The following is a 21,117-nucleotide window of genomic DNA, read 5'->3' as shown; positions in this document are numbered from 1 at the left end:
GAGGATTACTTGAGGTCAGGAGTAGGAGTACTGTACAATCCAAGCCAGGAGCAAGACACCCCCTCCCCCAGAAATAATTAACCAGGTTAATGGCACATTGCTTGTAGTCCCAGCTACTGAGGAGGCTGAGGCAGGAGGATTGCTTGAGTCCAGGAGTTCGTGGTTGCTCTGAGCTATGACACTGTCACTGTACTATAGCTAGGCTGATTAAGCAAAACCCTGCCTCAAAATAAAAAAAAAAGAAGACATTTTAACAAAAATAATAATTATTATTATTATTATTACCTTGTATTATTGTTAAATAATACAAGGTAAGACAAATCATTGAAAAACTTAATAGCTATTTTCTCTTATGTGAAAGGTGACATTATTGATCCCACTTTAGAACTAGAATAAGTTAACACAAAAATTTTATCATCCTAGAAAATATTTTTAACAGCAAATTTTATTTAATGCTATAATTCAGAATGCTTTCTGATGTTTTGCATATAGTGTTTGGGGCTATTGCATCACTTTGCTGTAAGTGGTTTTGGTAGCTCTGCAAAGACAGATGATTATGATATGTTCTAGTCATTTCTGTGTGTGTTGTATCTTACAGATGGAGAATATTAAATTTATAAATAAAATCTATGTAATTGGAACCAAACCCAACAACAAGGTTCTAGATTATCTAATTCATTCTAGATTGCATAAGCCTTAGATTATTTCTGTCCAGACACTCACATGTTCCCTAGTACTTTAGAGTTAACTTGTTCATCAAATTGTACATGTTTCTTGCTCAGAATTTTTCCCCCTCTGAAAAGCTATGACAACTACTGAGTTTTCTTGTAGTGATTGCCTCCTTAGGAAGCGCTGACAGTAGTCATAACTATTGCTTTAGCTCATTGTTTATAAAACTCATTTCATAACGAGTGAGTTATGTATGTACATATATATTCTTTGCAGATGGAGATCATCTAGTCAAAAATATTATCTTTGCTTTGTGTTTAAGTTGAAGAATGTTTTGAAATTTCTTTTAAAATAACCATATTTTGAACAAATTTATGCTGAAAAAGAGCTTGTTTTCCTTTTGGACTGGGAAAATGGAGCTTACATTTTCTTTAAGGAAATTTAGTGATTTAAAATAATTGTGATTGTGTTTTTGGTTTGTATTTGGAAATACATTTTATTCTTGTTAAACAATTGGTAGTTTATTGCAGAATAGATTTTATAGATGGATTCCTTATCATTTATTGACAAATTTTCATCTTTTAATAGGGACTATCCTAGGTGGAGATCAAGCAATCTGGTCTTTGCTATGTTTCCCCTTCAGTGAAAGAAATTTTTATCTATTTTATGCAAAATATATTGTTTCAATGTGTTATTAATAATAAGGAGGAATTCTTAGTGAGTAAAAGGTCTTCTGTTACTAGTTGAAAGACACTATTCTCAAATATTAGTGGTCATAGTGCAGAAGATATGATTAGTCCTTAGATCTTGAGAATCGTAGTTTTACTAGAGAATGTAAAAGACTAAAAGACTTTACAATATACAGAATCACATTATAGAAATGCCAGTGCAATAAGGAATAAAAATCTGTTTCTTATGTTCTTTAATTAGCATGTTTGGAAGATACAAATTAATTTTATGATACTGATCATTTCTTTTCCTTTTGGTTTTTCTAATTCTGGAATAGTATGAAATAAAATTATAAACTATTAGAAACTTAAAAGTGTCATTCTCTGTCATAATTGACAGTGAGCACCACCAGCAGAATGAGTGACTGAGGCAAGAGCCTCAGTTGATCAAGGTTTATTCAGACAGAACTTGAGAGTATGTCTTGGGAAAAACCGTGAGTTGCAGGGGCATCTGTGGCTTTTTTGTTCCAAAGAGATTTTCAGGAGAGTTAGTATTTACATATTTCCTTAAAGGGAGAAAGGCATCGAGGAAGAGAGGCAGTTGGCAATAAAGCAAATGGTTACATTTTTGTGAGACTTTAGTTAGTGCCCAATAAAATCTACATTTTTTTATTATATGTAAGGTGAACAGTTTGATGGAAAAAGGGAGCTAAGGAAGAATTGGTTATGCAGATGGCTCTGGGTAGTGGAGGAATGGTTGATCTTGTCTTTGTTCTTCACCAAGAAAAATAAACTTGTAATTGACATTACATGTGTGGAATCACATAATCAGTGTTTAAAGTAACTGCCTTGAAATTTAGGAGTTACATTCCTTGACAGTTTACAGTTGGCATGCTCACAACCTACAAATTGTGAAAGATTTAGACATCAGCAGAAAATTTGCTCTTGGCTGATTTGGGGGGGTTAGTAATCTCTAGAGGCCGGAGGGCTTTTGTCTTTGTCTTGGTGTCTGGCTAATGTACAATACTTTGACACAAAGTTGTGAAGTAATAGCTATTCATTTGTTGCTTCACTCAGCCTCCAGGTTTAGCTTTCCCTCTGGCATGAGGAGTTTGGAAGTCATCAGATTTTTTTTCCTCCCTTCTGTCCTAAATTAGAATTTATAGATATCAAGTTATTTTTGTATTTTCTCATCCAGCAGAACATATTGAAGAATGTAGAGAGACAGCCTTGATTTCATAAAATCAGTATTTTCTGCTCAATATGTGCCAGTCATAATGCTAAGCCCTGATGAAATGGTCTGTGTACACGTGGAATTTAAAATTTCTGGACCAGTGTTTAAGAGTTAATGAACTTCTTTTATCCTGTTTGGTTTTTTTAGCCTAATTCTGGTGAGTTGGACCCATTATATGTAGTAGAAGTGCTTCTGCGCTGTAGCAAAGAGAGCTTGAAAAATTCAGCTACTGAGGCTGCAAAACCGGCTAAACCTGATGAGAAAGGGGAGATGCAGGTTTGTGCTTTGCTTTTTCATCTTCAGATTTCAGATCTTCTGTGAATTATTTTTAATGACTCGAGTTTCTGAATGTGATTATAATGAACATTCTATCATGATTTCTAAATAAGAAGTCTTTAAACTTCTAGAGGTGTATTATTAAAATCATCTAAAATATCAGTAGGATGGTTAATGAGATTTCAGTTTTATTTTATTAAATTATGACAAGTAGGCTCGGCGCCTATAGCTCAACCGGCTAAGGCGCCAGCCACGTACACCTAAGGTGGTGGGTTCGAATCCCCAGCCCGGGCCCGCCAAACAACAATGACGGCTGCAACCAAAAATAGCCGGGCGTTGTGGCGGGCGCCTGTGGTCCCAGCTACTTGGGAGGCGGAGGCAAGAGACTCGCTTGAGCCCAGGAGTTGGAGGTTGCTGTGAGCTGTAATGCCATGGCACTCTACCCAGGGGGACAGCTTGAGGCTCTGTCTCGAAAAAAAAAAAAAAAAAAAAATTATGACAAGTAAATAAAGACAAAAATAAAGAGAATAATTTAACTTTCATATGCCCTTAGATTTTACCAGGAATATAAAGATTTTTCATTATTATTGTTTGTGATTGACTGATTTTACAGTTTGACTCCATCTATGCTATTTATTTTCCATTCTCATGGAAATACAAGCAGTCACTGATGTAGAATTTTTTTTTACTTTCTGAAAAAAAATAATTGTGTAAAAGCAATATGCGTTCAGTGGAATATTAATAAATTATATGAGATATTTAACACTTATTATAAAATAGGCTTTGTGTTAGATGGTTTGGGGCAGCTGTAGGTTAATGTAAGTGTTTTGAGCATGTTTAGGTAGGTTAGGCTAAGTTATGTTTGATAGGTTAGATTCTCCTGTATTAAATGCATTTTTGACTTCATGATATCTTCAACTTATAGTGAGTTTATCAGGACATAACCTCATAATTGAAGGACATCGTAATGATTTAAGCATTGTTTGGTAATGAAAAATTCCTCCCTGTTTCCTTAGTTAACATTATTTAATTCATATACTCAATTTAATGAAATGTAGAACATTTGACTTGCCATATGAGATGCTTATATTTCTTGAATGCTCTTATTTTTATATTAGTATAAATAAAAACAATTGTTGGTAGAATCTTAATGTAGAGACCCCAAGTAGCTGTTTAAAGTCTAATAGTGAAATTCTGCTATTTTTAAACATTGCTTTAAATATGTGGCATATTGGATAGGTGTTTGAGGAAATTTCATTTTAATTATATTTGTTATTAGAAGATTGGTTTATAGAAAGTAAAATCTGCCATTGCAGCGTTATAGACTGCTTCTTTGGACCAACAAGGGATTATGGGTTTCAGATTTGGCAAGATTTAAAAGGACAGTTCATTGATAAGACATTGTTTTAAGTTTATTTATAATTCTGAATACTGTCCAGCCTTTGGTCTCTGGTTTTCAATCTTTACTGTGTTCACCTACATGATTCTACCACCAGGTGAAACTTGTGTGATTTTTTTTTCCCCCTAACATTTATTTTATTGATTGACTGCCTAAAAAGAATCTAAAACTCCTACAATTTGGTACATAGTCATTGTATCTACAGAGACCTTAGGAGTTATTGCAACTTGAAATAGCAAACGTGTGGCGCATATCCCAATATTCTCCCTTTTTCTTGGCAGATGTTGTTAATGAATCATAGTAACACTCTCACACTGAAAGTTTACTCTTCCAAGAAAATTATATATGCAGCTATGACTAATTCATTGAAGTTAAGCATTTTAGGTGAAACCTATTTGCTGTCTGTTTCTGCTCTGGGCTTGGCCGAAGTTTTATTAAGGCTAGCTGCTATGTGTGTTGTACTTAATGATACTGAGAATTTTTGCCCTCCTTAATAATTATGATTTGATTCAGTTTAATAACCTCTCCAAGGAAGCATTCACTGAATCCAGGGCAAACCAAGAGGCTTTCCTCTATTCCTGTAGCATTTTTTTATTCCATTTATTTCAGTCTACACTGCTGAAGAAATTGGGGAAGAGGGGTTACCATGATTTTTATATGTCTACGACTTCATGGAGATTCCAGCTTAATGGGAAGCATTTTGTCCTTCAAAACTACCCAGGAGTGGATGGCATCTGTGACTCAGTGGGTAGGGCGCCGGCCCCATATACCAACAGTGGCAGGTTCAAACCCGGTCCCAGCCAAACGGCAACAACAAAAAAAATAGCTGGGTGTTGTGGCGGGCACCTGTAGTCCCAGCTACTTGGGAGGCTGAGGCAAGAGAATTGCCTAAGCCCAGGAGTTGGAGGTTGCTGTGAGCTGTGACGTCACAGTATTCTACCAAGAGCAATAAAGTGAGACTCTGTCTCTAAAAAAAACTACCCAGGGAAGGTAACTAATAAAGAAGCTTTTGTAAAAGAAGTAGTGAGATTTATACAAACTTGTAGGAACATAAGAACTTTTTCAGACATTCGAATTACATTCCCAGCAAGGGAAGCTACATGTGCATAGCATGAAATGTCCTTTTTAGAACAAACCTCACATGTTCTCTTTATGGCTGAATGACAGAGGCATAAAAGTAATAGAAAGGACTGTGTCTTAAACAGAATATATTATATTGTTAGGTTTTGTAGATTACTGTCTTGAATAAGAATCCTGAATGGAGGGATTTGTTCAATAGGCAATGTATAAAATAAACCTCAGCTCTCACTGCAGCGATTTTGTGTAACAGACTTCCATTGCATGAGATACGACTGGAAATTTTCATAATCATCTTTTCCCTTCATTGACTTTGTATTTGATGCCAAATTTGCTATCAACCTTCATACAAGACTATTTTCTTTTTTTTTTTTTTTTTAGAGACACAGTTTCGCTTTGTCACCCTTGGCAGAGTACTGTTGGTGTCACAGCAACCTCCAGCTCTTGGGCTTAGGCAATTCTCTTCCCTCAGCCTCCTGAGTAGCTGGGACCACAGGCGCCCGGCTGTTTTTTGTTGCAGTTTGGCCGGAGCCAGGTTTGAACCCACCACCCTGGGTATATGGGGCCGGTGCCCCACTCACTGAGCCACAGGTGCCGCCTAAGACTACTTTCTTAAGTGACTTTCCCTTTTACCTATGAAATAAACATTGAACTTTTTTTCTGTGTGTGTGTTTTGAGAGTGAGCTTTTATATATAAGCTTGACAGACTCTCACTCTGCACCAGCTCTGGAGTATATTGATTAACGGATAATAGTTCAAACTGTGTGTTCTAATGATGGCTTGCTTTTTTGTCACTGTTACTGTATTGACGGGATCTCTTCTTTTTATATATCATTTATTTTCTTGTTATTTACCTCTAAAGGTTTGTGTTAGTTTTTTACTTTTTAAATATAGTCTCTATGGGTTGTGTTAGCTTTTAATTTTTAAATATGGCCTCTAGGAAGGTAAACTTTAGTGTGGGGAGCTGCTCCGTGATTGTTATTTTCCTCTTATACCTGTCACATATTAAGTGCAGCTTTCTTTTAAAGATCCAAGTTTAGGAAATAATATGAATATCTGCAATTGAAATTATAATATTATGTAACTTTTCATTCATAGGTTGTCCCAGTTTTGGTGCATCTCTTGTCTGCTATCAGCAGTGTTAGACTTTACATTCCTAAAGACCTTCGGCCAGTGGACAATAGACAGAGTGTTTTAAAATCAATACAGGTATGCGTTAATTTTATACATTAAATACATTTTATGTAAATATAAATGGGGTTTATGAAGAAACAACTGAAATGCTTTAAATACTGTGTTTCCCAGAAAATAAGACACTGTCTTATATTTATTTTTTCCTCAAGAAGACACACTAGGGCTTATTTTCAGGGGATGTCTTATTTTTACTAAGTATAGTACAACCATCTACATTTATTCAAATACAGTTAAGTCATCTTCTGGAACTTGACGGGGGGGTGGTGTGGGGGGACGGACCTTGTTGGTGGAGCTGGCACAAGTGATGCGTGAACTCCTAGCGGTTTGCACTTGCGCGATAGGATGCCTGCCACCGTGGTTACCACACGTGCACCTGCGCAAATGCGAATGGCTGAGAGAAAGGGGCTGTGGCAGATAAAAGGTATTTCCAGTCTTCTTTATGCTCTGCTCCAAAATGCATGATGTGGCTATGCAGATAGCCACGCCCATCACTAGGTCTTATTATCGGGGTAGGGCTTATATTTAACAAATGCATAGAAATCCTGCTAGGGCTTATTTTTTGGGTAGGTCTTATTTTCGGGGAAACACGGTATATTGCTTGCTTTCAGAAAAAGTATAAATACAAGGTGTCCGTAAAGTTTGTGTGCAATTTAAAATAGTTTCCATTGTAAATTGCACACGGACATACTACCAATTAAAGCATTTATTTTTCATAAAGACTGGCAGCAGATCTGCATGTGTGTTTGTCCTTTCTCTTAATCCACCAACAGATTGATTTCCTTAAGTACAACTCAAAAAGGAAAACTGTACCATTAATCTTCACTATTATATACTAAATGCTCTGCTTTATTCATTATGAGTGAAAATAATTATAGACTGTATTAACATTTTGATTGGAAACAACATGCCTGTAGGCATTTAAGTAAGATATACCTTTGGTGTACATAACACCTTTAGGCATTGAAAACAAGGTATTCATTTGTGTTGTTCATTTTGCAAACAAAAACTTGAGGATACATGTTACTGTTAAGTTACCTGACTTGGGTCTGTAAGAATCATATGCTTTGTTCTCAATATTTTTCACAATTGTTTCTGAAATAATTTGTACATTTCGTGATACTGAATAAGCAACAAATAAGGATCCACTAATAAAAATACATAACATTATAAAGAGACTACAGGATTCCTTTTCGTAGTCATTTTGCCCTTTTCAATGTGTACGTAATCAGTAAAAGTCTGTTATTATTCAGAGGAAGTAGATTTGGGGTAAAAATTTTTTGTTCTGTGTGACTGCAAAACTGGATGCGTTAAAAATTTTATTGTTTATTGCAGGTCACATATAAAAATAGATGATAATATTCTGGTAAAGTTGATAAATCAGGAAATAGTGTTATGATACTGCTAAATTTGTATCTATAAAAAGTGATGACTATATACAATTCATCATTATACTTGCATCTACATAACAATAAAACAAATATATTTGTGACTGTTAAGAAAACTCGGTATGGAATGCACTACATGGCCAATAAATTACATAGAGGCAAATAACATAATGATCTACAAATTGATTATTAGCACTAAAATGAATGGCCACAACCCGGGCGCAGTGGCTCATGCCTGTAATCCTAGCACTCTGGGAGGCCAAGGCTGGTGGATTGCTTGAGCTTATGAGTTTAAGACCAGCCTGAGCAAAAGTGAGACACCATCTCTTCTAAAAATAGAAAAACTGAGGCAAGAGGATTGCTTGGAGTTGGAGGTTGCTGTGAGCTATGATAGCACAGCACTCTACCCAGGGCGACAGCTTGAGACTTTGTCTCAAAAAAAAAAAAAAAGATGGACAAAAGAGGTTTTAATTTTGCCAACCTATCATTCTGCTGAAGTAGTAGAAATGAAAAAAATTAGCTATAAAACAGGAAGACCAATAATGAAACCAAGTGTTATGGTGGATTATAATTGTTTGTTGGGTGGAGTTGACAAGACTTATAGGCTCTTAAGTTCTATAAATACTAGACAGAAAACATTAAACTGTTATAAAAAGTTTCTGCATACTTGATTTATCAATTTATAACAGGGACTTTATAAAATCGCAATCAATAAAAATTTAAAATTTGTACAATTTCATATATGCCTAGAGAAATCCTGAAAAAACACCTGTTGATAAGACAACTTACTCTGGAGGGAAAGTTGTTTTTGATAGCAATCCATTCTGTCTTGTGGAAAGGTATCTTCCATCAAAGTATAGCAATCAGAATACAGTAAAACACCTGCCGGAGATGTGTTATTTGCACAAAACATAAAAAGTGAAGCAAAACACAGTATCAATGCATACAGTATAATATTGGATTATGTATCAGACCATGTTTTATATTGTACCACACAAAAAATTAATAAAAATTATTAAATTTTAATTGATAAAAGCATTATCATTTCATATTAAATTTGGTTTGCACATTACTTTTTAATAAATATTGAAACTGAAACCAAATTGGGTGAATTATTTTGATTAATAAGAAACCAAAGAACATCCAGTATCATGCTATGTGTAATACAGCCCTGTAATAAGGGTTGTTGTGATCATGGAATGCCTCAATTGGCACGTTTTGTTTCTGAATGCGTCACTGTAAAAGGGTTAAAAATTTTAAGTATAAAATGATGTGCTGCCAGGACTTTTGGCCATTTTTAAAAATAGTTAATAGATGAACGATATTTTATTTTCAATAGGAAAGAAGACTTTCTAGAAAATTTATTTTTCTAGAAAAATAAGTAAGCATTTGAATAGCATGTAATGAGCAATGAAGGCTCTGTACTAGAATCTGAGAAAACAAAGGTAAATAAGCAAGATGCTTTCTGTGTAGAGTAGGAATTTTTAAGCTATGCTCCATAGGTAAACTTCCTGAAAGGAGTGATTCTCTTGACAGTTGTATAAAATTTTCAGGTAGATGTGGGTATCATTTCAAAAAATTACTAGAAATTTTTAAAACTTGTAGTCTGGTGGCAAATACTGTAAGTTCATTGAAGAATAAAGTCTCACTGAAATGTTTTTCTCGTATCTTCAAAATAGCAAAATTTTTTTCAAAAAAAGCAGCCTAGGTTTAAGGAGAAATACCCACTAGTCATCAAATTAGCATAAAGAATGCTGTTATTGTGAAAATGCCAATTGCTCTGTGCTTCCAAATTAGTCCATTTTTATTTAGCTAAAATTTAAACTTAAATTGAAATGAATTTTTCCTGCAGTCTTTGGCAGATTTCAGGCTTCCTTTTGTTTGCCTGTGCTGTATCTGGTGATGAGATTGATTCAGCTTTGACATCAGCTTTAGTAATCACATAACAGTTTCAGTTTTGTCTCATTATTTAAACAAGGTTAGACTGTTGTTTTCTTTACATTGGTCACTACATATTTGGAAACCAGAGGAAGAAGAATCAGGAGAAAGGACCTGTTAACAAAACCCTTTACTTAATGACTAAAGATTTCCCTTTTGCTACTTAATTGTACCTTTTTAAACTTTAGAACTACAATTTTAGTGTTTTTTCTGTTCATGGACTTTTTACCAGTGATTCAGTTTCTTTCTGTATAAATTTGGCCAGATTGATCAGAAAGATTCTGTGGGTTTACACTGACACTGCCCCCTTTGATTGGGGCAAACATGTCTGGAAACTGTATTATATGCGGTTAACAAAGATAAGTAGTCTCTTGAAACCTTTCATTATTAACTTTTTTAGGACAGTAATGTTCAAAATGATTTTGAACCTTCATTTTTTATTAACGTGCTCCCACCCCTACAATGCTAATTCCTAGCTAGCCAAATCATATCTTACCTTTAAGGGCTATCTAAGATGCTGAAAGTTTCCCAGTGGGGTATTAGCCTACAAGGGAGCTATCCTTTGTCTGTACTCTTATTCTTATTTTATTTGACCATTAATTATGTACCAGTAGCAGAAGGAAGGGATCAGGATCTTTTAAAAAGTTTGAATATTCCAACTCATTAGTGCTCTCCCTAGGAAATCAACCCCAAGGAAAAACCTGAAAATTGAAGATAATTTACAGAAAAGAAATGTTCAGTACAGGATTTTTTATGATGGCAAAAAGTTACAGCAACCTAAATGTACAATAGTGGCCTTATCAGTAATTTGTGCCACATCCAGGTCTATTGAATATGTTACACTAAAATTATTAGTAAATTATAAGATATCCCTATATCAGTTAACTATAGTACAGCATTAAAAGGAGTTTTCAAAAACAAGTAAATAGGAAAATGCCCTGTAGTTTAAATGAGAAGAAGACAAACTTATATATGGATCATCCTTTTTATATCCATGTGCATAGAAGAAAAAAGAAATATTGATTTAGCTTAGTCTTAGTAATTTGCCTTATAAGATAAAAAATAAATTTTACACCTTTTGTTTCAGGAAGTTCAGAAGCGTTTTCCAGATGGTGTTCCCTTATTAGATCCTATTGATGATATGGGCATTCAAGATCAAGGACTAAAAAAAGTCATTCAGAAAGTAGAGGCTTTTGAGCATCGAATGTATTCTCATCCACTTCACAATGATCCAAACTTGGAAACTGTGTATACACTGTGTGAAAAAAAAGCACAGGTATGGTAGAAACTTGTTGATTTTTTTAAGTAGAATTCTGTGTATATCACTAAACGAGTATTTTTTATTTTCTTGTACTATTGGTATTATCACCTACAATAGGAAAATGTCTGTCTTTTAAATGAACTATCAGCTCTGTAACCTGTCAGCAACTCTAATCAGCAAGACAAGGTGAAGTACATTTGCTATAGCTTGGTATTTGATGTATGGTTTTTAAAAAGTTTTTTCTTATTAAAAATAGAGATATAATTCATATAACACGACACCCTTTTAAAGTGTCCAATTCATGGGTTTTTAGTATACTACACATAGATAGTTGCAATCATCATCACTATCTAATTTCAGAATATTTTTATCACCCCCCCCAAGAAACTTTATATTATCCATAAGCATTCACTGTCTGTTTCCCCTATCCTCTAGCCCCTGGCAAGCACAAATGCCTGTTCTGGGCATTCTTGGTGGTATTTGTGTCTGCCTTCTTTCACTTAGGATGATATCTTCAAGGCTCATCCATGTTGTAGCATGAATCAGTACTTTATTCCTTCCGTGCCTGAATCATGTTCCATTATGTGGATATACCATATTTTGTTTACTTACTCAGCAGTTGATGGGTATCTGGCTTTAGCTATTATGAATAATGCTGCTGGGAACATTTCTGTACAAGATTTTGTGTGGACATATGTTTACATTTCTTACGAACAGAATTAGATAGGATCTCTGGGTCATGTGGCAACTAAGTTTTTGAGAAACTGCCAAACTGTCCAAAGTGGCTACACCACATTCTCATCAGCAGTTTATGAAAGTTCCAGTTTCTCCATGTCCTCACCAACACATGTAATTGTCTGTATTTTTTTATTATAGCCTTTAGTTTTTTTATTATAGCATCCTAATGGTGTCAAGTGGTAGTAATTCAGACTTTAAAGGTATAGGCTATAATCTCTAACCAGTAAAAGCATTTTTTTTTTTTTTTTTTGAGAGAAAGCCTCAAACTATCCCCCTGCATAGAGGGTAGAGTGCTGTGATGCCATAGCAACCTCCAACTCCTGGGCTCAAGCGAGTCTCCTGCCTCAGCCTCCCAAGGAGCTGGGACTACAGGCGCCCTCTGCAATGCCCGGCTATTTTTTCATTGCAGCCGTCATTGCTGTTTGGCAGGCTGGGGCTGGATTCGAACCCGCCAGCTCAGGTGTATGTGGCTGGTGCCTTAGCCGCTTGAGCCACAGGCGCCAAGCCTAAAAGCATTTTTATAACCATTCTCTATAATGAATTTAGAAAAAGCTTTTTGATAGGAGCACATTCCTTCCCACTATCCACTTCTTTTCAACTTCTTCAGGAAGCTTGTCAGGTTCATCTTAAGATGAGGAAACTGAGATAGAAAAACCTTTAGTTATTTGTATACATACCTAGTCGTGATCCTTGCCTGCTCAGACCTCACCAGTACCATTGCAGCTGCTCTGTACCTGGTTCCACTTACTCCCTACTTGGCCACCAGAGGGTCAGCGGTCAAGTTTCCACACGCAGGAACAAGGAGACTTGCTGGTTGAATGATGATTGGAAAGCTTCAGTACAGTTAGTTGAAGCCATTATTGAGCTGCTGAGAAAGGCATAAATTAGTGTCTAGGGGGAAGAGACAAATCAACTTCTTGTGAGGACCCTGCAGTAACATGGAAGAATGCTTATGTATAAGCATTAGATGAACAAAGCAGGATTTAAAATTGACGTAGAGCATGATTATAAGTGAGCAAAAATAAGAGCACACACTGGGAAAGACTAAAAGAAAAACCTTAAGGGCAATGAGATTATAGTATACCTTTTTTGTTTTCTTTCTATCCGTTCCTCTCACCCCATTGTCTATAATGTGTGCCTTTTTTTTTTTTTTAAATGAAAGAAAAATACAAAAAGTTGGCAAAACTTTTAGGGGAAAAGTCTTACCATGGCTTCCTAGTTACCACAGGACACATTTCATATCGTAGAGGTATCATGGAGGAAATACATTACTCTAGTGTAACAGCCTAGGAAAGTATCTAAGAAGCTCCTCTATTTCACTCTCCTTGTCTCCCCGTCATGAAACTTTAACTGAGAAGTGTGTTGTAAAGGTGTTCTTAGAAAATATTTTTTGTTTTATTTCATGAATAAAACCTTGTACATTTTTCACTTTATTATTACTTTTATGTGCCTTAGATTGCAATAGATATTAAATCTGCAAAGCGAGAACTAAAGAAAGCAAGAACGGTCCTGCAAATGGATGAACTCAAATGTCGCAAACGTGTTTTAAGAAGGTTGGGATTTGCTACTTCTTCTGATGTCATAGAGATGAAAGGACGAGTGGCTTGTGAGATAAGCAGGTAAAATCTGATGGTTCTTACAGAAGTTTCACTTTAAAATGGGATACTAATTGGGCGGCACCTGTGGCTCAAAGGAGTAAGGCGCGGGCCCCAGATGCCGGAGGTGGCAGGTTCAAGCCCAGCCCTGGCCAAAAACTGCAAAAAAAAAGGGGGGGGGGATACTAATTATAAAGTAAAGGTTATCAATCGTTAGGAAAAAAGGGCTGTGCTAAAAATACAAAGTTTATACAATACCTTCCATATTAAAGACAGTTTGGATCATGAAGTTGCAAAGTATTTCTTGAATCTCAACAACTAACACAAGCATCCCTAGCATTTGGTCATATCTCCTTTGACTTTGCTGAGGTATTGGGGGATTTTTATATAATCATAGTTTATATACAACTTAGTGTACTTTTTAATTACATTTATTAACATTTTCCCACCTTAAAACTTAATCTACTAAACCATTATCATTTCACATGTATAGCAGATTTTACTGAAATTTTAGGCTAACAATTAGATATTACAACAGAGTATATTATAGACTGTAGCTTAAAATTGGTTATATTCTGTTTTCGTAATCTTATGTAGCCTCAAAACTAGGTGATTTAAAACAACAGTTACTCTGTCACATTTTTTAATGGGTCAGAAATTAAGGAAGGGCTCAGTTAGATGGTTCTGGCTCTGGGTCCCCTGTGATTGCCATCAAGAAGTGGTTAAGCTGGAACAGTGGAAGTCTGGGGCCTTTCTCTCTCTCTCTCAGCTTCTTCACGTAGTCTTTTCTGCATAGGCTCATTTGTGCTTTTTCCCAGTGTGGCAGCCTCAGGATGTAAGGACTGCTTTCATGGAGGCTGCAGGCTCCACTGTGAAGAGAGTTCTAGTACGCTAAGGTGGAAGTTGCATTGTCTCTTTCTGACCTAGCTTTTATTTTTATAGCTTGAATATCACACAGCATCTTTTCCACCACATTCTCTTGGTTACATGTGAGTCACAAACCTTCCCAATTTCAAGGAGAGGATAATTAGACTCTACCTTTTAATGGGGTTGTAGCTGTGTCTAGTAGAACTTTCTGTGATGATGGAAATGCTCTGTATTTGTGCTGTTCTATATCATAGCCACAGCCACTTGAAATGTGGTTTGTGAGATTGAGAAACTGAATTTTGAATTTCATACAATTTAAATTGAAATTGCCACGTGCAAGTGGTAGTCTACATAGATTGGTGCTGTGTGAAAAGAACAAGGAGAATAGGAGATGCTGTTGTGGCCATCTTTAGAAAACACAGTTTATGACACTATCTAAAATTCATCAGTGATTTCCCACCATGAGAAGTGTTTCCTGCATCAGAAGCCAGCTTGCCTCTGTCTTCTGTTAGTGTTCCCTGGAGCCCACTGTTCCTTGACGCAGAGAAAAGAAACCGCAGACGGAATGATTGGCATGAAGGGAGGTTGAGGCTCAATCAGGCACAGCAACCCTTGCCCATCTTTACTGATTATCTTAAGTACTCTAAAACATTCAGTAAGAATTCAATACAGTCAAAAAGAGTGAAGTAAGATCAGGAAACTGCCATTAAGATTCCAATTCAGTACGATTGCTGCTGAGCACATATACAGTTGATCTTGTTTGGGGTTAAACTATAAGGGTGCCAGGTTGTCTGCTCTGTCAGCCTATTTCCCTAAACCAGAACAAGTGATTATAATGTAAATGAAGAGAGAGGAGCAGAGCACAATAGCCCAATGCCTGGACAGGTGTTTGAGCTTCCAGGCCTGGCTCTCTGGTTTATTCTTTTGTGAGAACGATTCTACATTTCTTTAGGCCCAGGCAAGTCCTCAGAGAAAAAGAATTCCATCTCAGAGCCATTTTCCATGGGGAGCACATGAAGCCAAACTGCCATGTCTGAGCGTGGGGTGCTGTACCCCTTCAGTCCTCTAACTTGAAAGTCACAAGCTGGTGGCTCATGAGCAGTATACAGCCTGAAGATCTCATTTTGTTCATACGGTGATGATCGTCACTTTCAATGAATCAGTTTTATATCCTAGCATGTTCATCCCTAATGGACAGGACCCAAAATTACAGGCCTCATAAGTGGTCTCAGATATTCATGGTGAAGATTTATTCATATTATTTAGATGTTATAAATTCAAATTTCTGTATAGGGCCATGAGTGGAGAGGGATAGCTCTTGGCTACCCAAAGGGGTCAGTGATTAAACAGCTCCAGTTGGTGTCACAGGGTAATGTGATAATCAGATTTTAATTAATAATTTATTTGCAGGACAAATCTAGACTGGTTTACTGATTCATATACCAGAGTTAATGTTATTGGAATTATTTTAAAAGTATGGATATTGATTTTATACATTTTCTCTTTATAGAGAAAACAATACCAAAGTTCATTAACTGTCCCTCAGATTTGCAAAATCCTGGAGTCATCCTAGACTCCCTCTCACCCTTCTCTTTGTCTTCCTTCATCACTTCCTAAGTCACTTCCTTAGTGACTCCAGTACCTCCATTCCTTTAAACACTCCTACTCAAGTACTGTGTATCCCTTATTATTTCTTGTCTAGATTACTGCAGTAACTCTCTTGATTTTTCATTGCCTTCCTGTCTGGAGTTTCTACATCCCATCTTTAGAGTGCTTCTAGAGTATTCTTTTCAAAGCACAAATCCTTCATGTTATTCTAATTGGTAAAAAGTCCCTCTGTGACTCCTTATTGTTGTTAGGATAAATTCTGTAATAGAGAGTGCTCCCTCTCCAGCCTGTCTGTTGCTGCATGCGGTACATGCTGCCGCTTTTGGTTAGCATAAACTTTCCTTTGCCTCCACCCCGTATCTTGCTATTCCTACATATTTTTCTAAGATCATCTGAAACTTGCTGTGAACTTCTTTAGTCTGATTTTAGGCTTCTTAACTTTTTTTTTTGGTATAAATGCCTCTATAAATCTCTGTTAGATCTCTTCCTTTCCTTTCCTCCCCTCCCCTCCCCTCCCCTCGGGTCTTACTTTATTGCCCTTGGTAGCATGCTGTGGCGTCACACAGCTCACAGCGACCTCCAACTCCTGGGCCTAGGCGATTCTCTTGCCTCAGCCTCCCGAGCAGCTGGGACCACAAGCACCCACCACAACGCCCGGCCATTTTTTTGTTGCAGTTTGGCCAGGGCCAGATTTGAAACTACCACTTGGTATATGGAGCCAGCACCCCACCCGCTGAGCCACAGGCACCGCCCCTGTTAGATCACTTCTTTGTGATTATTGGTGGAGACTGCAGCTCCTTGAAGTAATCTTTCCTCGAGGACCAAAATTTAGTTTTAACTTTTATTTATTTATTTTTTTTGAGACAGAATCTTGCTCTGTTACTCAAGCTAGAGTGTAGTGAGTACGTGCATTTTGATAATTGAGGCTATGAAATACCTATTTTCTGTTGATTATATATTGGTAATTATAAAAGCCTGCCATCTCCTTGAATAAATTTGTCACTCCTTGTTCATTAGTCCTTAAAGTCAGATAATAAATTTTGTAAAAACTATGTTAAGGTCTGTGTGTGCAAATGTGTCTTTATTCTCTGACATTTCAAATTTATTCCTTTTTTTTTTTTTGTCACTTTAGTGCTGATGAGCTCCTTCTAACTGAGATGATGTTTAATGGCCTTTTCAATGATCTTACTGCAGAACAGGCAACGGCATTATTAAGCTGCTTTGTGTTTCAAGAAAATGTGAGTTAATAGATATAGCACATTATTTATGTATTCACACATCATTTAGTTTAGTTTTTATAATATGACTATGTTTAAATATAATGTATTACTTCATATTTACATATTATGGCTGGAAATCAAAGCAACTTCAACATATAGTAAGAGAGAATTCAATAAGATTCTTGTTGGTTCAGCCATAATTTTTTCACATGAGTAATTAGTTCACTTTTAACAGCCCTTAAATCAAAAAATGAAGTACTAGGCTCTGTGCCTGTGGCTCAAGTGGCTGAAGTGCCAGCCACATACACCTGAGCTGGGTGGGTTCAAATCTAGCCTGGGCCCGCCAAACAACAATGGTGGCTGCAACCAAAAAATAGCCGGGTGTTGTGGCAGGCACCTGTAGTCCTAGCTACTTGGGAGGTGGAGGCAGAAGAATTGCTTGAGCCTAGGAGCTGGAGGTTGCTCTACCTAGGATGACAGCTTGAGGCTCTGTCTCCAAAAAAAAAAAAAAAGTACTAGATAGAATACACAGCGACATTAAATACTTTTGTACTGCATTCCAGAAACCAGTATAATTAGTTTTAAAAAGTAAAATGTGCTTTATCGTTCAATGTTTTTGTTTGTTTGTTTTGAGACAGTTTCATTTTGTCACCCTAGGTAGAGTACCATGGTGTCATAGCTCACAGCAACCTCAAACTCCTGAGCTTAGCAATTCTCTTGCCTTAGCCTCCCAAGTAGCTGGCTATTTTTTAGAGATGAGGTCTCACTCTAGCCAGGCTGGTGTTGAACTCAAGCAGTTCACCCGCCTTGGCCTCCCACTGTACTAGGATTACAGGTGTGCCACCATGCCCAGCCCATGCTTTACTTTTCAAATTTAAGACTTTATTTATTGTAGTTGACATAGATAGAATGAGAATAAGACCAAGGACATTTGCCTTTAGAAATAAGTTAATGTTATCATCTAAATTTTTAAAAGGACCTTTTACTGTGGATACTTAGTTTTTGACTTTTGGGTAAACAGTAAGTAAATAGGGTTTTTTTGGTCCATCTCTGCCAATGATCTATTTATCTCCTAACTACTTCTATACTTTCTTTTTTTTTTTTTTTTTTTGAGACAGTCTTACTCTGTTTCCTAGGCTGTAGTGCCATCGCTTCACTCTACCTCATAACAACCTCAAACTCCTGTATTCAAGCAATCCTCCTGCCTCAACCCCTCCCAATTAGCTGGGACTACAGGTGCTGGCTACAATGCACAGCTAATTTTTTTTTTCCTATTTTTAGTAGAAACTGGGTCCCACTCTTGCTCAGGCTGGTCTCAAACTCCTGAACTCAAGCAATCCACCTGCCTCAGCCTCCCAGAGGGCTAAGATCTTATAGGCATGAGCTGCCTCACCCAGCCTGATTCCATGTTTATGAATTAGATCAAATATATTACTTCTTGAAGTAGGTGGGTCCCTGAGTGCTAATGAGAATGACAACTATAGTGGCAATAATAACAAATATGGTAATCATCCATAAACAGTTGGTGCCCTCCTGAGATTGCCTGTCATGAGTCTGTGAAGTAATTTGCGTAGAAGAATGTATTACTATTGTGTTTGTTATTTTTCTTAGGTTCAAAAGTTTATTATACCCACTTCTAAGATAATAATTAAGGATGTTTGTCAAATTTCCTTTAAATAAGAAGGCTTCAGAAACTTAGGTTTATAGATTATTGGAGGTTGGTTGTCTTGTCTACCCTTGTCAGACTTTGTGGCTAATTTCTTACATTGTGGTTGGTTTTGTTAGTTTGTTTTTTAATGTGGCACTGCTTTAAGTCTTGTTCTCTGAGAAGCCAACTATATGACCTTTTCAAAGGAGCTGAATTAGGTTTAGCCAAACCACAACTCTTAAATCTTGGAGCAAGATGTCACTATATGTGTTTATTATTTGTTCAGTGAAACAACATAGTGTTTATGGTACTGTGTCAGCAGTTATTATGGAGGTGCCTTTTAGCATTGAGATGGAAGTTTGTACTGAAAGTCACATGGATTTTTCTTGATACTTTAAACAGAATGTTTTCTAGCTCCAAAAGAGTAAATATCATAAGATAACATGTTATAAGTTTAAATATGCAATCTAAAGAGTGTCTACAAATACTTATGAACTACCCAGTGTGTGTTCTGTACAGATCTAAGCACTAGAGATACAGCAGAAATTTGTGCTTTCATGATGGATGCTTCCTTGCTAATGCATGAAGATAAAGAAATTCACATACATCCTGTCAAATGCTGATGAATGTTTTTAGAGAAAAGTTAGAAGAGTCAGGTAGAGATCACTGGGCAGATGAGGTTAGAAAAGGCTTCACTTATAAAATGAAATCTATTGAAATCTGCAGGAGAGGTGAGGGAACAACTGTGCACATACTTGGTGGGAGAGCTTTGGTAATGTCACAGTTAGATTCTTATGTCAGGACTGGTGCCTTTTACCTGTAGGACCGGCAAAGAGGAAGGTGATCAGTGACTGTTGACCAGAAATGGACACAATATCAAAGACATCTAGCAGTCCTGTACTCTTTGTTCTACTAAACTGAGATGTTGAGTTCATTCTGGCCATTTTGCTACAATTTTTTGGTTTTAACAGGGAAAATGTAGAACCCTATTCATGATTTATTATGTAACATAAATATGTACATGACACAAATCAAAATCAAGTCTGTATAACTATTGATGCTTAAAATAATGACAGATGTATTGCATCTAACGTATAATTGCTTTTTAAAAAATTTTCCTATAATATTTTCCTCTACAATATAATAAGAATATTAAACGTAGGACAAGAGGAGTAGTGATTTTGTGTGTAAACTGAATTGATTAGAAACTCTTCAGTGCTCACTATTAAGATTTTATTTGCTATTAATGGTGATTGTATAAGCTTTGTTCCATTTCTTAAAACAGGTAATATGAAAACTCAAGAACTTTAAACTTGGGTTTTTATATTTAATTTTTCTTTTGTTTTGTAGTCTAGTGAGATGCCCAAATTAACAGAGCAGTTGGCAGGACCTCTTCGTCAAATGCAGGTAAGATTTTTTTGAACTACATATTTTATGAATAGTAGATTGTAAATAAATGTTTTTGACGGTATAATCATAGTAATTTATCATTCCACAGAGATAACTTCCATAGGGAGTAAGTGTATCACTTGGTGTCAGTCATGTCAGTTGATGTTATTCTGATAACTGTCTTTTGTGATTTTTATCTTAACATCTTTCACATCATAATGGATTATATACAGAGTTGCTGGGAATATAGATTTAAAACTGTACAGTGTAAATTGGCTATACTTATATTGACAATCTGTGCTTGCATCATTTTCTTCCACCCTATTACAAATGACTTCTTGATGGACTAGGATTTAGTTACTTTCATTTTTCACTGATGTTTTCAGTTTAGTTTATAACAAAGTTGTAAATTTTGTTACATTGTAGGAAATTATTTCTTTCCGAATCCTCAAAGCCACAGTAGTTTATAATAATTTATGTCTTTTATTTTCTTAGAATGAACTGATTTTTATCTTCATTTTCAACATTAAACTGAAAGACAGGAAAACCCAGGTGAAGGCATTAGAAAAGAAGAACACAAAATTTATCATAAAAGAGGCTCCTTTAATGGGACATTTAATATCCCTGGAAATCATTAAGAAATTTAAGCTTCCAGATGAGGGAATTCTTTATAGGCCTAGGAGGTTTTGACCTTTTGATGATTACCAAGTAGAAAATGATGAATTAAAGTCTCTTATTGTGGAGAAAAGAAAATATTAAGCTTTACGTTTTCTAAAGTGTTGTTGAGGGGGTTACTTTGCCATAGAACTTGTTTTTCCCTGCATCTGTTTTGTTCCTATCTTAGTTTTGTTAGTGGAACAATTACAGATTAGTTAAATGTTGTACTTGAATAATTTTAAGGAAGAGGGGTTATTTTGGTTTTTCTTTTTTTCTTTTTGTAAAAAAGGTATC

At 36.1% G+C, this 21,117-nt stretch overlaps 1 protein-coding gene across 1 annotated transcript in view; it reads left to right on the top strand.

The window, feature by feature from the left end:
• The window catches only part of MTREX (Mtr4 exosome RNA helicase), an 87,695-nt gene that overhangs the window by 52,617 nt on the left and 13,961 nt on the right, over positions 1–21,117 (top strand). The window contains exons 19-24 of the mRNA XM_012812084.2: positions 2,719–2,847; positions 6,422–6,532; positions 10,928–11,116; positions 13,295–13,458; positions 17,042–17,147; positions 20,128–20,184. Of these exons, the coding sequence (XP_012667538.1) occupies positions 2,719–2,847; positions 6,422–6,532; positions 10,928–11,116; positions 13,295–13,458; positions 17,042–17,147; positions 20,128–20,184 (756 nt within the window). The remainder of the gene's footprint in view (positions 1–2,718; positions 2,848–6,421; positions 6,533–10,927; positions 11,117–13,294; positions 13,459–17,041; positions 17,148–20,127; positions 20,185–21,117) is intronic.

This window comes from Otolemur garnettii, unplaced genomic scaffold (assembly GCF_000181295.1).
Source record: "Otolemur garnettii isolate 467f Iridium unplaced genomic scaffold, OtoGar3 scaffold00005, whole genome shotgun sequence".
NCBI lineage: Eukaryota > Metazoa > Chordata > Mammalia > Primates > Galagidae > Otolemur > Otolemur garnettii.
Note: the sequence above shows the minus strand (reverse complement) of the source record. Positions and strands in the feature narration are given on the sequence as shown.